The following is a 13,274-nucleotide window of genomic DNA, read 5'->3' on the forward strand; positions in this document are numbered from 1 at the left end:
AATAAAACGAAACACAAAATGTCACGAAAATATACATACGCACTTACATTGCATATGATACCAATGTAAGACGTCTTAAAGTGAACAATATGAACTTACCGTTAATACTAATACGATTGGAGATTAAAACAATTACGCAGAAGGCCATGGTTGAGCAGGGCATGTAGGAAAGAGTGCCTCCCCCCCTCAATGTGTAGATAAAAAACAGATCGATTGAAGGGATCTCAGTAGTTGTTCGTGTATGACAATTGTTTTTTTACCCTTTTATCTGGAAACAAAACTGACACCTTTTTTACGAGGAGTCATGCTTGCATTGACGACAATACCTGCGGTCGGAATGCAAAATAAAAACACAACTCTGATAATGTATGCACTGTCCTTGAAATTGATTGGTCCACACCCGAGACAGCTTTTTTTTAAGAGCCTAGTCTCCATTGGTGTTGGACCAGATGACGCCAAAAGGCGCACAACTCAAGGACAATGCACCATCAGAGTATGAGAGCTCGGGGTAAGAATTTACACCATTGGAACCTCCTTTGCCAGTAGCAAAATATGATAATTGGTTTATTACCCTTTTATCTGGCAACAAAACTGACACCTTTTTTTACAAGGAGTCATGTTTGCATTGACCACAATACCTGCGGTTGTGGACAGCTCTCTAACACACGGAGATGCTATTAGCGCTGAGTTTGGTACCACTGAGAACCTGGGTTCGAATCCAGGAAAGTGAAGTGCAGTTGAGGTCTCTGCCCGGCCACCGTTGACTTTCCCAAAAAAACATCACAAACTCCAGCTGTGAGAACTTATACACAACAATGCGTTTTACTGTTATTCAGCAAAAACAAAACATTCCTCTCAATGGCAGAAGCAGGTGGGAAAGTGCCACCCTCTTGCCTGTGTGGAATAGAGGTCATCTTGAAGGGATCTCAGAGGAAGCCCTGCCATCCCATCCTCTAACTACATGAAGAGTCTCATATTCTTGGTTCTTTCGGTAAAGTCACGTAGAAGGGAAATAATAAAATAATACAAAATCAAACATAATAAAAAATTATCACGACGTTTCGGCCACAACGCAAGCAGCCGTCCTGCGTTGTGGCCGACACGTCGTGAGAATTTGTATAATGTATTTTTTCCATTATTTTATTATGTCCCTTCTACGTGACTTTACCGAAAGAACCAAGAATATGAATCCCTGCAGTCACGAAAGCTTTAAATCGAAAAAAAAAATACACGAAGGGTCGTGCACCTCTGTGAGAGACACAAATGGGTGCGTGGCGTGACGGCAACTGCATCATCGAGATGAAGTTGTGGAAATGATTATGACATTTCCGTTTGTTTGTTTTGCTAATGTGGTGTCCATGAACGCCTCGCCAAGTGTATGGGCTCAAGCAGACACGAGTTTCTCTCGGTCGGCAGATTGTAATCGTCTTAAATTATTCTGGAGCTCATTGTTTCCTTCAACATTGACTGCAATAACTTAATCTAATCATGGTTATTGAAGGTATACACAATTCAAAAGTACATTTCCTGCGTGCTGAACAGAACACATAAAAAAAATATATAGTGGTACAATAGCAATAATATTATGACTTTTGCAACCCTTCTAATATCTCTTTAAACGTGGCACGTTTGCAATATAATTCCATTACTATGCATTAACTCAGGATAAAAACCACTCCATTTATTGAAATCCCAAGTTCTTCCTCTCCATCGATATTCTTTATTTAAACAGTGTACGCAATAAATCACGTCAAAACGCGATTAAACTTTGCTACGAACCGAACAAAGAAGCGGTGTTATTAATAATGGCTTTCTTTAAATGCGAAGAGAATGAGGCATGCCCCTCTAACCATAACCTTGCTAAATGTGAAGTCGTGGTAATGGGTGTTAAGCCAGTAGTAGCCTTTCTGACATCGCTGCACAGCCACATTTTCTATGAATACACCGATGAATTATTCTGTCTTCGGATACGGCCTTAAAATATAATTTTTAAAATAAATCTCCTTTCACGAGCTGGAGTGCTGTTCAGCGTGAGACAATTTATGAAATAGCAGCAAAAACGGGAGAAAGGAAGGCTTTGTGAGACATTGTGGTTTCATAAAATAAATCCCCTGTTTCGTAATGTAAGTGAAACAAATGTGATGGCTACAACGGGACACGCTGACCTTTTCATATCCACAACGGGATAGGCCAACGTAATTATATTTGTTTACACAGCCCTGTTTAAATAATACCACCCTCGGCAATGAGACGAACCTTATCTGCAGTCAATACATCAATATCGCAAGCAGCGCTTTAAATGTGAACACCGATAAGGAAAATAACACCCCCACGAAACAGACCTTACCGAGTCACGGAGAACAAACATGAAGATGCAAAACCGACGCAAAATACTTCAACTCGCCTGTTCACACGTTTAGAAGATAAATGTGGTGAAGAGAAAATAGGTACAGGTGCAGCCCTGCAACCTCTTGCTCACACCACTGCTGTTTTGGCCTACTCTTCAGAATACCCACACTTTACCCCACCACACTCAACCTGCCGATCGACTCACTGTGGTGTCGCGATTGATATATTGCTGGGTGGGAGGGGAGCGGGCAGATTTGAGAGACGTACTCGTCGTTTCAACCTGCCGTTCCGGGAAAATCGAACCGGCGACCTCTTGGGTTGCACGTCCAATACGCTCACCATTGCACCGAAGCAACAGGGAGCCATACGACTCCTCTGCCAAATGAAGCTGCTTGTCCAAAAGTAACCACGAGGGAGCGGATTCATTTTTCAGACCCAAGGTCGCGTTACAGAAACGCAACAGAGCCAGAAAGCTCACTTAAAGTTGACGGCCTCGGGCCGTGCCAACATTTTAATGGCCATGGTTTAAAAATAAAAAAGTGACATCTGCGTGCCGACAGGACACCTGCCTCAAAGCGCCCTCCTGCCGCATAAAAGGATGAATGACAACAGCTCACAGGTCGCGTTGGCTGGGAAGCAGTGGTTATCTTTGATGTGATAAATATCACACGGTGCTCATGGGTCGGCGAGTGAAAAAGATTTTTTTCCGGGGGGGGAGAGAGGCGGGGAGGGGTTGACTTTTTGTGTGAAATTACATCTCTTAAAGTAAGTAAATAAACATATTTGGGGAATGGTTATTCTCTCGAATCAAAATTGGCTCATCGAATGCGTAATAAAATGTTTAGCTCATCTCTGCTGTACTTTCCAGTTATCAGACTGCACATTGCAATTAGCTGATTGATGGAGAGTGAAAATTGCAGTTGAAGTTTGCTATCACCTCCTCTGACTGAAAGCCACAAGCCAGCGGCCGCAACGCGGTATTTTTTCTTGGAAACTTCTGCTCATGTCTCACGAACGGCGGAAGGGCAGAGGTCACGGAAATGGTGACGTGGCTCAGCGGTGGCACGTTTTTCCGCTCGTTGGGTTCTGAGCCCCACGGCCGCCCTGGTTAATACTGCGGGTGTTTAACCAAAACACACACACACACACCACCCGCCGTCTACTTCACAGAGGGACATTAATGACACCGTGACGTTACACGTGTAGTTCCACGTGTCCTGGCATCATGGCCCGAATTTTGATAAATTCCGCAAAAACGTATCGACACAATTACTCAATTGGAGAAGCATGCGTGACTCAGCGAGACGTTCCTTAGGTAAACAAAAAAAACAACGACAAAAAACACAACATCAATTGGGGCAATGTGGTAGGATAGTACGGCTCACGCTGCACTCGTGAAGTTGACACTGCTGCTCCCTCTCCTTCCTCACCGCCACCTTCGCGCCGGAGAGGATCGCCCGGTTCCCGAAGACGCAGGTCGCTGTGAAAGAGAGGCCACGTCTATTTTAGAACAAACGTCAGCATCACAGACTACAAGGAAGAATCCGAGGAGCTATGAAGCTCTTTTTCACAGATGTCCAGTAGGGGGCGGGTGAGCAAGTCACAACGACAAACAAACCCCCAAAGAATGATTCAAGATTTGAAGCAAATCTGGCTGTGACAGTCCCACCTGATAACTGAGACTTGTGTTGCCTCCGAAACGTCGTGATTTTTATTTTTTTAATTTTATTTTTATTAATTTTTATTTCATTTTTTTACCTACGTGACTTTACCGAAAAAACTAAGAGTATGAACCCCAAAGAATGATAGAAGTGCAGAATAGAATATACAAATGAATAAAACATATAAGTACAAACTGCAATAGTACGTACATTCCTGCCAATTTTCAACGCTTAATGCAAGCTAGGGCAAGGCAGCAAAACAACAACAACAAACGCAGTCCCAGACCACACCAAGACAACGCACAGTCGTCCCTCAATACAGTTGCACTTTCAAAATGTAACTACCGGCAGAAGGATAAACATCAAAGTTACAAATCACAGGAACCGGTGACAAACTGGAATTTTTCACTTTCACTCAAAATGCAGGGCGAACTCGCCAAGAACAGACGTGCCATGTCAAAACTGCGTTTCTGTAGAAGCTCGAGTGTTTTTACAACTTATACAAGCCATCCGCTGGTGGAGAATGGTAAATGAACACCTCTGATACAAGCACGCTACTTCGGATATAAGCACCACTGACTTTGCTCCCAGGGTGTGTGCTTATATCCAGCTTCTCATCATCGTCGTCGTCATCGCTATCCATGGGCAGATGGCCCAGAGGTGTCCACTGCATACTCTTAGTTCTTTCGGTAAAGTCACGGAGGTAAAAAATGAAATTACATTTTTTTACCTACGTGACTTTACCGAAAGAACTAAGAGTATGAATCCTTGCAGTCACGAAAGCTTCAAATCTAGAAGTGTCCACTGCACATTTCGTCATTTGTTTCCACTTTCCTCTCCGTCTTGTGCCGATATGCTCAAGTAGTGGCCACATCTTTCTGGCACCAATCTCTTGTGTGTTCTCGCTGTGTATTTTATTATTATGATCATCATCATCATCACCATTCAAATAACGGTTTAAAGATGTAAGCGTCTGACATTTATGACTGATGCATTGTAAGAACAACAATTGACGACGAGAAGGTAAAGAGGGCAGCCCTGCAACTGCTCGCTCGCATCACAACTGGAGGATTGGCCTCCACTAGAGGACATTTTGTCCTGCTTCTTCTACGGTGGCCAAACACCTTGGAAGAAAGAGGAGGGAGCACCCAAACGTTACCCCACCACGCGCGACCCGCCGATAAACGAACTGCGTTGAACCCATTTAGACTGTTGGGCGGACAGCAGGCGTGGGCATTTCAGAAAACTGCCCAGGGGTTCAACTGTCGCTCCGGAGGTTGGTGGGGGGGGGGGTCGAACTGGCGACCTCTGAATTGTAAGTCCACCGTGCTAACACAGTTGCACCATAGAGGCATCTGATTTGAAGGAAAATCTTCGGGCAAATTTTTTTTTGAAAAGTGAGAGAATAAAAAAAAGGACGACGAAAGGTGAAGCCATAATTGGGAAAGAAAAGAAATGATGAGAAATAAAAAAGGTGAGAGAGAGAGCAAAACTAAAATAAAACACTTTGTGTCACGGTCTAATTTGTGCTATCTGCCTGGAACATACGCCAAGGCCCGCTTATCTACCCGGCAATGACAACCCGCGAGCACTGCGCATGGAGGCAGCCGTGCCCAGCGCTTCATAGAAAGTGGCGCCCTCTCCTTGGGAATTTTCTCAAAATTACAAAACATAAATCACGCTCGTGGCTTTCGGTAGATTACAAGAAGCTCAACTTGCAATCCTGACAGGATTCATCAAACAAAAAAGGAAAATGTCACTGTGTGTTCACCGTAGCTCCGCCTGAGTCTCTCCCGAGATGCCCAGTTCCTGTTCAGTGGCTTGTGGCTTGAAATTTAATTACGATGACAAAGGTGTGCGGCAACACTTCAATTAATACAGCACGCATTTTTCAGCCCGCATCGACTGAATGGTAATTTGATGGAGCCCGTGGTTAGCTGAGGTTACAATGCGGCAATAGCGGCCGACAATCTGAGGCGCGACTATTTTGGCCTTAAAAAAATTACATACAAAACCGTCACTACATTTCGATTTAAAGCTTTCGTGACTGCAGGGATTCATCTTCATGGTTCTTTCGGTAAAGTCACGTAGAATGGAAATAAAAAAAACATAATAAAATAATTCTCACGACGTTTCGGCCACAACGCAAGCAGCCGTCCTCAGGTGGAGAGCAGGCCCGTCGAGAAGACAGAGTCTAAATTATTTTATTATGTTTTATTTTTATTATTTTATTATTTCCATTCTACGTGGCTTTACCGAAAGAACCAAGAATATGAACCGTCACTACCTCAATTTTAAAATAAATTAAATCTGTATACACACACAGAAATGCTGCGTACGTTATTACTCAGAATAATTCACTTTCCCGTGAGCGACTATCTGGCGCAAGCCAACAGGATAGGCCAATCACCAGATGTTGTGTATTGGTATTGTTTTATCATTCTACCAAAGCCACCGACCATTTAAAAGCACCCACATTGACTGAAGGCCCATCATTATCTTATTTCTGAGTCATGGCCCCAGTTTAAGTATTGTGCTATTCACTATAGTGACCAGGATGCGTATAGGCAACAATTCACGAATGAATCCGTTTGCTGCAACTGTGTCGGTAGACTGCTGGATCAAGGCATTGCCACGCCGTGTCAGTCACAGAGGAGTGTGTGACGGATGCCTTACCACACGCTGGTCAGTATGACGTTGTAATGCACGGGCATAATATGACTTTGAAACCCCCCCGTCCACCTCCTACGCATTTCACAAGTAGTACTAATCACATAACTGCATTTCCCATAAATATGCTAAATTCCTCTTGATATGCAAATTATTTTGTCAAGGCGCCCTTCCCCCCTTCCAACCCAGCTTAAATGTACGCTGCCACGCGTGGTGGTGTTTCATTCAGACGCTGTCTCCCCGACAGACCTGGTCTTCACCTGAGGACGGCTGCTTGCGTTGTGGCCGAAACGTCGTGAGAATTATTTTATTATGTTTTATTTTTATTATTTTATTATTTCCCTTCTACGTGACTTTACCGAAAGAACCAAGAAGATGAATCTCTGCAGTCACGAAAGCTTTAAATCGTTGGTAAAGAGTGGCACCGAGGACCAGCTCGTTATTATTTACACGGACAGACGTAATAGTTCAGGTGATTCACCCACACGGGGCTGGCAAATGAGCGCAAATTTTCCGTTTTCAATTTAAAATTTCACACGTTCGCGTTAAACGATTACACAAACCACGCGCTAAGTATTACGGTGTCATTATCTCACAGTCGACTTGTGAACGCTTTAATGAGAACACACGCCGCGCGCGATATCACCGTACTAAACCGTGGCGCCGCTACAACCTTACATGACCTGCGTATGCAATGTTATCCCCCCCCCCCCCCCCAAAATCATGTTATTTACTACGTTGTGTTATTTTTCGTGTAATCATTAGACTGGCAGGCATTGGGAAATGTAATTGTGAGTTGCATTGCTCTGCAGTCTATTAAGGTTCTAATTTGGCCTAGCTGTGTAAGGCCGCACAGACTCTCTCTTTAAAGCCGGGCAGTTGACCCTTACGGATGCCCCTCCCGCCCACACTCTTGATTTTTTTATTTTCTCACTCTAGCAAAAAAAATCTTGAAGGGGGAAATCACTTCCCTATAATATTTTATGGAAAACCCTCCAGTGGATTTGTTTTTTTGTTACTGGGACCACGTTGCATATTTATCAAGAAAAGCCTCGTTGAGTTATGTGACTATTTCAAAGACAGATTTTTTTAAACCATTTTAACCTTCTTATCAATTCCAGCATTAATGATTTTGGAGCCGGAAGAAAATTCTAAGCCAAGCTTAGTGTTTTTTCCTGACAAAATCCAGTTAAGCCAAATGTCAAAATCTCTTTTCTCTAATTGACAGGGAAAAAACCCGTTATTATCATCTTTATTTCATGTTTTATTCACTGTATACGGTCACAGAAGCAGCAACTTTTAAAGAACTTCAGAAGCTGTCTAACACAAGTCTTCAAACGCAACGTTTGAGAAGGTTTGTTTCCGATTGTCACAATACCCATGAACTGCATCTCTTTGTCTAGAACAATCCCTTTGCTCTAAGCCAATCCCTTAAGCACCTCCGATTAGCACGGTTGGCTACATACGGTGCGAAGGAAGTTCAGCATACATACAAACATACTTGCATACTTTTCTCAAATAACAACCAGCATTCATTTTTTAATTTTAAAGCTGTCGTGACTGCAGGGATTCATCTTCTTGACGGCTGCTTGCGTTGTGGCCGAAACGTCGTGAGAATTATTTTATTATGTTTTATGTTTATTATTTTATTACTTCCCTTCTACGTGACTTTACCGAAAGAAACAAGAAGATGAACCAGCATTCATGTTAATCCACCACCAACACCAAACGCATTTGAAGAATATGCCATTCACTGAAAAAGATATGGAACTGTGTCTCATGACGAAGAGGAAATACCATGTTTAGTTGTTTTCTCCTTTTCACACTATTGTTATGTAGGCCAGGTTTAGTCACAAACCGTACCTCTCCATAACAAAGGCTCACCCTCTTAAGCCTCACCTTACCATATGAATAAAAAGTGTGCCGTACTTGGCCCTTCCCCCCTCTCCAACCATTATATAAACGGAGTGGTAGCTCTTGCAATCTCTCATTTACTTGATACAGCTGTCGTGGCTGTGACGGTCCCACCTGAAGACGGAAGCTTGTCTTGCCTCCGAAACGTCGTGATTTTTATTTTATTTTACTTTTATTAATTTTAATGTTTTACCTACGTGACTTTACCGAAAAAAACCTAAGAATAGAAAATGCGACTCCACCCTGTAATATGTGGCCTGGTGGCTCAGCGGTCAAGCGAACGGCTCGCAATCAGAGGCTGTGAGTTCAAATTCTGGTTGAGGATTGACTCAGCACATCACTCTTCCGGGGTTGATAAAATGAGCACCAGTTTGTGGGGGAAAGTCAACTGTGGTTGTCCTATGAATGGACTCGTCCCTGCCACGGGAGCATGGAATACGAGAAACAAATCAATGACTTTTATGACTAAACATGAAAATGCACATAAGACAAAAATCTCCCCCCCCCCTCGGAAAAGCCTTAACCGACGTTTCGTTTTGAACACCACCAACACACCAAGAAACGCTTTTGACTACTATGTCACGTATTACAAATGTTATGGTACTACATCACGGATACAAAGAACTGCCACCCCACTTTTGTCGGCTAGCAAAGGAGTTGACAGGTTTTTTTTTCATAAATAAACTATCCCATTGCAGTGACTAATTTAACGGCAAGCCTCGATTTTTCCAGCTCGGATGCAATCCAGCACAGTTGGATCAGTGCAGGGCACGTTGACTTAATGGGGCTCGCAATGCCGGCTTGGAAGGGGAGCCTCGTAACGCAACGTAAATGATGCGGAGCTTAGTTTAAAATGAGAACTCGTACCACTCTGTGTCCCAGTTACAAGTTTCCTGGGTTAATTTAGTGGCATTAAAGAAATAAATATATGACTCTGCACTTCAGACTTTGAGATGTGTTCGCGAAATAAATAAATGAAGGCAGAACAAAAATAGAACTGCCATCTCCTCCTCCTCCTGCTGTACGCTACGTACGAAGCCAGGTTCGTAAATCCTCTGACACGTCGCATTGATTGAGTGAAAAGTGCATTTGATTGCATTTGAAAAGTAAATAAAGACGCATTTCTACAAATATGTCAAAGCATACTCGTAATAATAACTGACACATTAATATGTCCTCTCTGCCAAAAGTCATAAATAGTCTCTGTAAATGACATGCATTGGAGAGCTGTGTTATACTCTTAGGTTTTTTCGGTAAAGTCACGTAGGTAAAAAATAATAAAAAATAAAATTATAATAAATGAAAATAAATCAATTAAATCACGACGTTTCGGAGGGAACACAAGTCTCCGTCTTCAGGTGGGACCGTCACAGCTAAATTTACTGATACACTAAATACGTTGCCTCCGAAAAGTCGTGATTGAATTGCTTTATTTTCATTTAATATTATTTTATTTTTATCATTTTTTACCTACGTGACTTTACCGAAAAAACCTAAGAGTGTGAATCCTTGCAATCACGAAAGCTTCAAATCTAGAAGCTGTGTTATACACTAGAGATACATACAACAATTAATGCAAAACGTAAAAATGCCGCCCTGAAATTCCTCTTTCGCACGCCTTCGCTGCCAGGGCTACCAATTGACCGAGTTCTGCAGCGTCCCCCATCTAGGTTGGCCAGTTGTCTTGGAAGGCGTGAGGGAGAACTCACAATTTACTCTACCACCACCACACGTGACCTGCCAATCGACCAGCGGTGGCTGCACTGCTGCGTGGACAGAGGCGAGGTAGGGAGGGAGGATTGAAGAAGAAAAACCTTCTCAACTTTTCAAACGGCCCCTTCGAGAGATCGAATGGGTGACCTATGAATTGCAAATCCAGCGTGCTAACCGTCGCACCATGGCGGCGTTCCTTATATATATAATGTAATAGACTCCAAATAAATATCGCATAGGCACTGCGTATGTGGATTAAATAATTCAGACCAATCCATAAAAAGACAAAATCCACACACAACAAGCTGTGAGATGGACTTTGGGCGAGAAAATGGTAATTGCTAATCAGCGAATGCACACACACACACACGCGTAGCCTGTAAAGTACTTACTAAGGATGCAGTAGTGAGAATACAGGAGGGGTTAAATGTGCTCTCAGAATACACACAGAGCAATGATCTATAATAAATATCCTAGGCGAACCAAAAACAGAGAACAATAAATGCACTTTGTGGGCAGAAGTATACCACATTGAAGTCATCAGATGTGGCAGTGAAAAGGCAACTGAATAAGGATCTTAACTATTTATTTGGAGAGGATAGAATATGAATGTCATGAATATCGTTCTCAAGGTCTCGTGCTTTGTAATGTCACTGTAACAAGCAATAGGACCGAGTGTGGCTGGTGTGAATAAGGCTAAAAATACGTCGTTGAATTTAAGACAACACTATTGTCTGCCCTTGGCACACACAGAGGTACAATGTTAGGAAGGATGTTTATTTGTTTATTATCCGCTTCATAGGGCAGATTGAAAACTATAACCGGTAAATCACACGGTAGATCATGTTAAATAAAAGAATAAAATCTACAGTAAATGGGAAAATATATATATATCCGAACTCGTAAAATGTTGCTGCTTTCGCGAGGAGATATTATCTCCCTTGCTTGGTACGTAGAAGGTCGTGGTTTTCATCCCGGACCATGACGATGCCTGTTGTATATTTGTAGTTTGTGTGTTTTTCTCCCGTCTTTGTGTGGCTTTTCGCCAAATCCTCCGGTTTAACCCGCCACATAGAGAAACCCGCATTTAAATTATTCGCCTACGACTATCAGTTCCCAAATATGATGATAATACAAGCCACTTCGATGAGCTGTAATGTGTGGCCAACTCGCGTCTGAAAAATACCTCATCGCTCAGTTAGGTTTCACCTGAGAAAATAAGTAACACAAAATTCTAAATATAAGAAATACTGTAAACTTACCCATTATATGACTCTCTGCACAGCTAATTAATTTATCCTGATTACTTCCCCACCCCCCCCCCCCCCCCATTATTATTTGATTTAGTTTTGTTCCGCAGAATTTTTTACACGGACATGGTGTCAAGCCCCTCTGACGCACGAAACTTCCACATTCCACGATATTTATGTATATATTTAAACATCTGCCAAGAACGATTTCAAAAGAACAAAGGCACGTACATTTCTATGCTACAGGGAGCATGGGGCCGACTTATTTTCATGCCACTGAAGCAAAAAAAGCAACCTTTCAGACAGCGAAATATCAAGAGGTAAGCATTGGGAGCTGGAAGCATGCCCCTGCCAATGTTTTTCTCTCTTCCACGTCGATCTCCCAGTTCACAAGATGCGGGAGACTAATCTGAAGAATAAAAGTGGGTGGAAAATCTTGCGTTACAAAATAAGTTGATAAAAAAAAAGAAAACCTGGCACCTTCAGGCAAAGTCCTGGTTGAATGCTAACTCAGGCCATAATCCCTTCGCGGTCGATAAAGTAGGTATCTCTTTGTGACAAAGTCAACGGTGCTTTTACTATAAATAAGCTCAGGGCTTTAAACTAATCATGATCTCCACAATGATAATTTCAGCAGGATTTTTTTTCTTTTTCTACCTAATTTAACGAACGTATCCTCCAGAATCTCAAAACGTTATCCTAATCAAGGACGCGTACAGCACGACTAAGCAGGGAAATCATAGAGCTGCGGCTCGTGTCCGTCGCATTTGCAGCACACTGTGGGCATCAACAGACGAATGCACATGGGACATACCGTCAAATATGAAAAATTAATCCTGTAGTGGCTTACACAATGGTTCACTGTTTAACACGTAGGCTTTCGCGACCAATGTTATTCATAATCAACGTTTTTGGGTTTAGATCGCGTTATTTATAAATGTGTTGTAACCCTCCACCACCCGACACGGCCAATCAGTAAAAAAGTGTCACGTTGACAAAAGACAAATACTTCACTGCTTTAGCCCACTGGTGTGTTGAAGCGTGAAACCACGACATTTACAATTTTTGAGTACGACGTTTCACTGGTAATTGCATCCAGCATCATCGGGCAATTCGCCAGAATGGTGAGGCTCTGCTCTGTCTCCCGATCTTATATACTGTTTGGCATCCCATCAGATATTCCCACAAGGGGCCACAGACACCCTGGAATTGCCCCTGGAATTGGCCCTGTCGGCTGGCGAGCGAACAGGAACGTTCTCAAATAATGTTTGCAATCAGGTTGAACAAAAACGCATGCCCGTCATAAAGCGTATGTTATCAAGGCAAGGGTTTGTGGGTGACGTAAACTCCCAAATTCACGAACACTTTCCCATGAAGTTCACTCGTTGATTTTGCCACCTCATGTTGAGCACTCAGTATACCGGACTGTCTGTTTCGCCTCGTCCATGTTCACCACCACACTGCAGGGCACAGCACTTCCCTACTTGCTACCATGGCTTCTGTTGACATGAACTTCACTCATTGATTCTTCCCGTCACGTTCGGGGCACGGTCTACAAAACCGACCTGGTTCAACCACCACACTGTAGGTCAAAACTATTCACTTTCTGCTCATTTCCGCCGCACTGCTCAAGTCTGGAATTCCCTCCCTATCCCCTCGTTTCCCAAGTTCTCATGAACCATCGAGAGTGCTATTTGTTGCTGGCCCGGTTAGCGTT

At 42.9% G+C, this 13,274-nt stretch overlaps 1 protein-coding gene across 1 annotated transcript in view; it reads right to left on the reverse strand.

Annotated features, from left to right (window-relative positions):
- The window catches only part of NELL1 (neural EGFL like 1), a 114,110-nt gene that overhangs the window by 47,193 nt on the left and 53,643 nt on the right, over positions 1 to 13,274 (reverse strand). Inside the window, exon 10 of the mRNA XM_078863702.1 lies at positions 3,735 to 3,829. Within this exon, the coding sequence (XP_078719828.1) occupies positions 3,735 to 3,829 (95 nt within the window). The remainder of the gene's footprint in view (positions 1 to 3,734; positions 3,830 to 13,274) is intronic.

The sequence above is a fragment of the Lampetra fluviatilis genome, chromosome 16, assembly GCF_964198595.1.
Source record: "Lampetra fluviatilis chromosome 16, kcLamFluv1.1, whole genome shotgun sequence".
NCBI lineage: Eukaryota > Metazoa > Chordata > Hyperoartia > Petromyzontiformes > Petromyzontidae > Lampetra > Lampetra fluviatilis.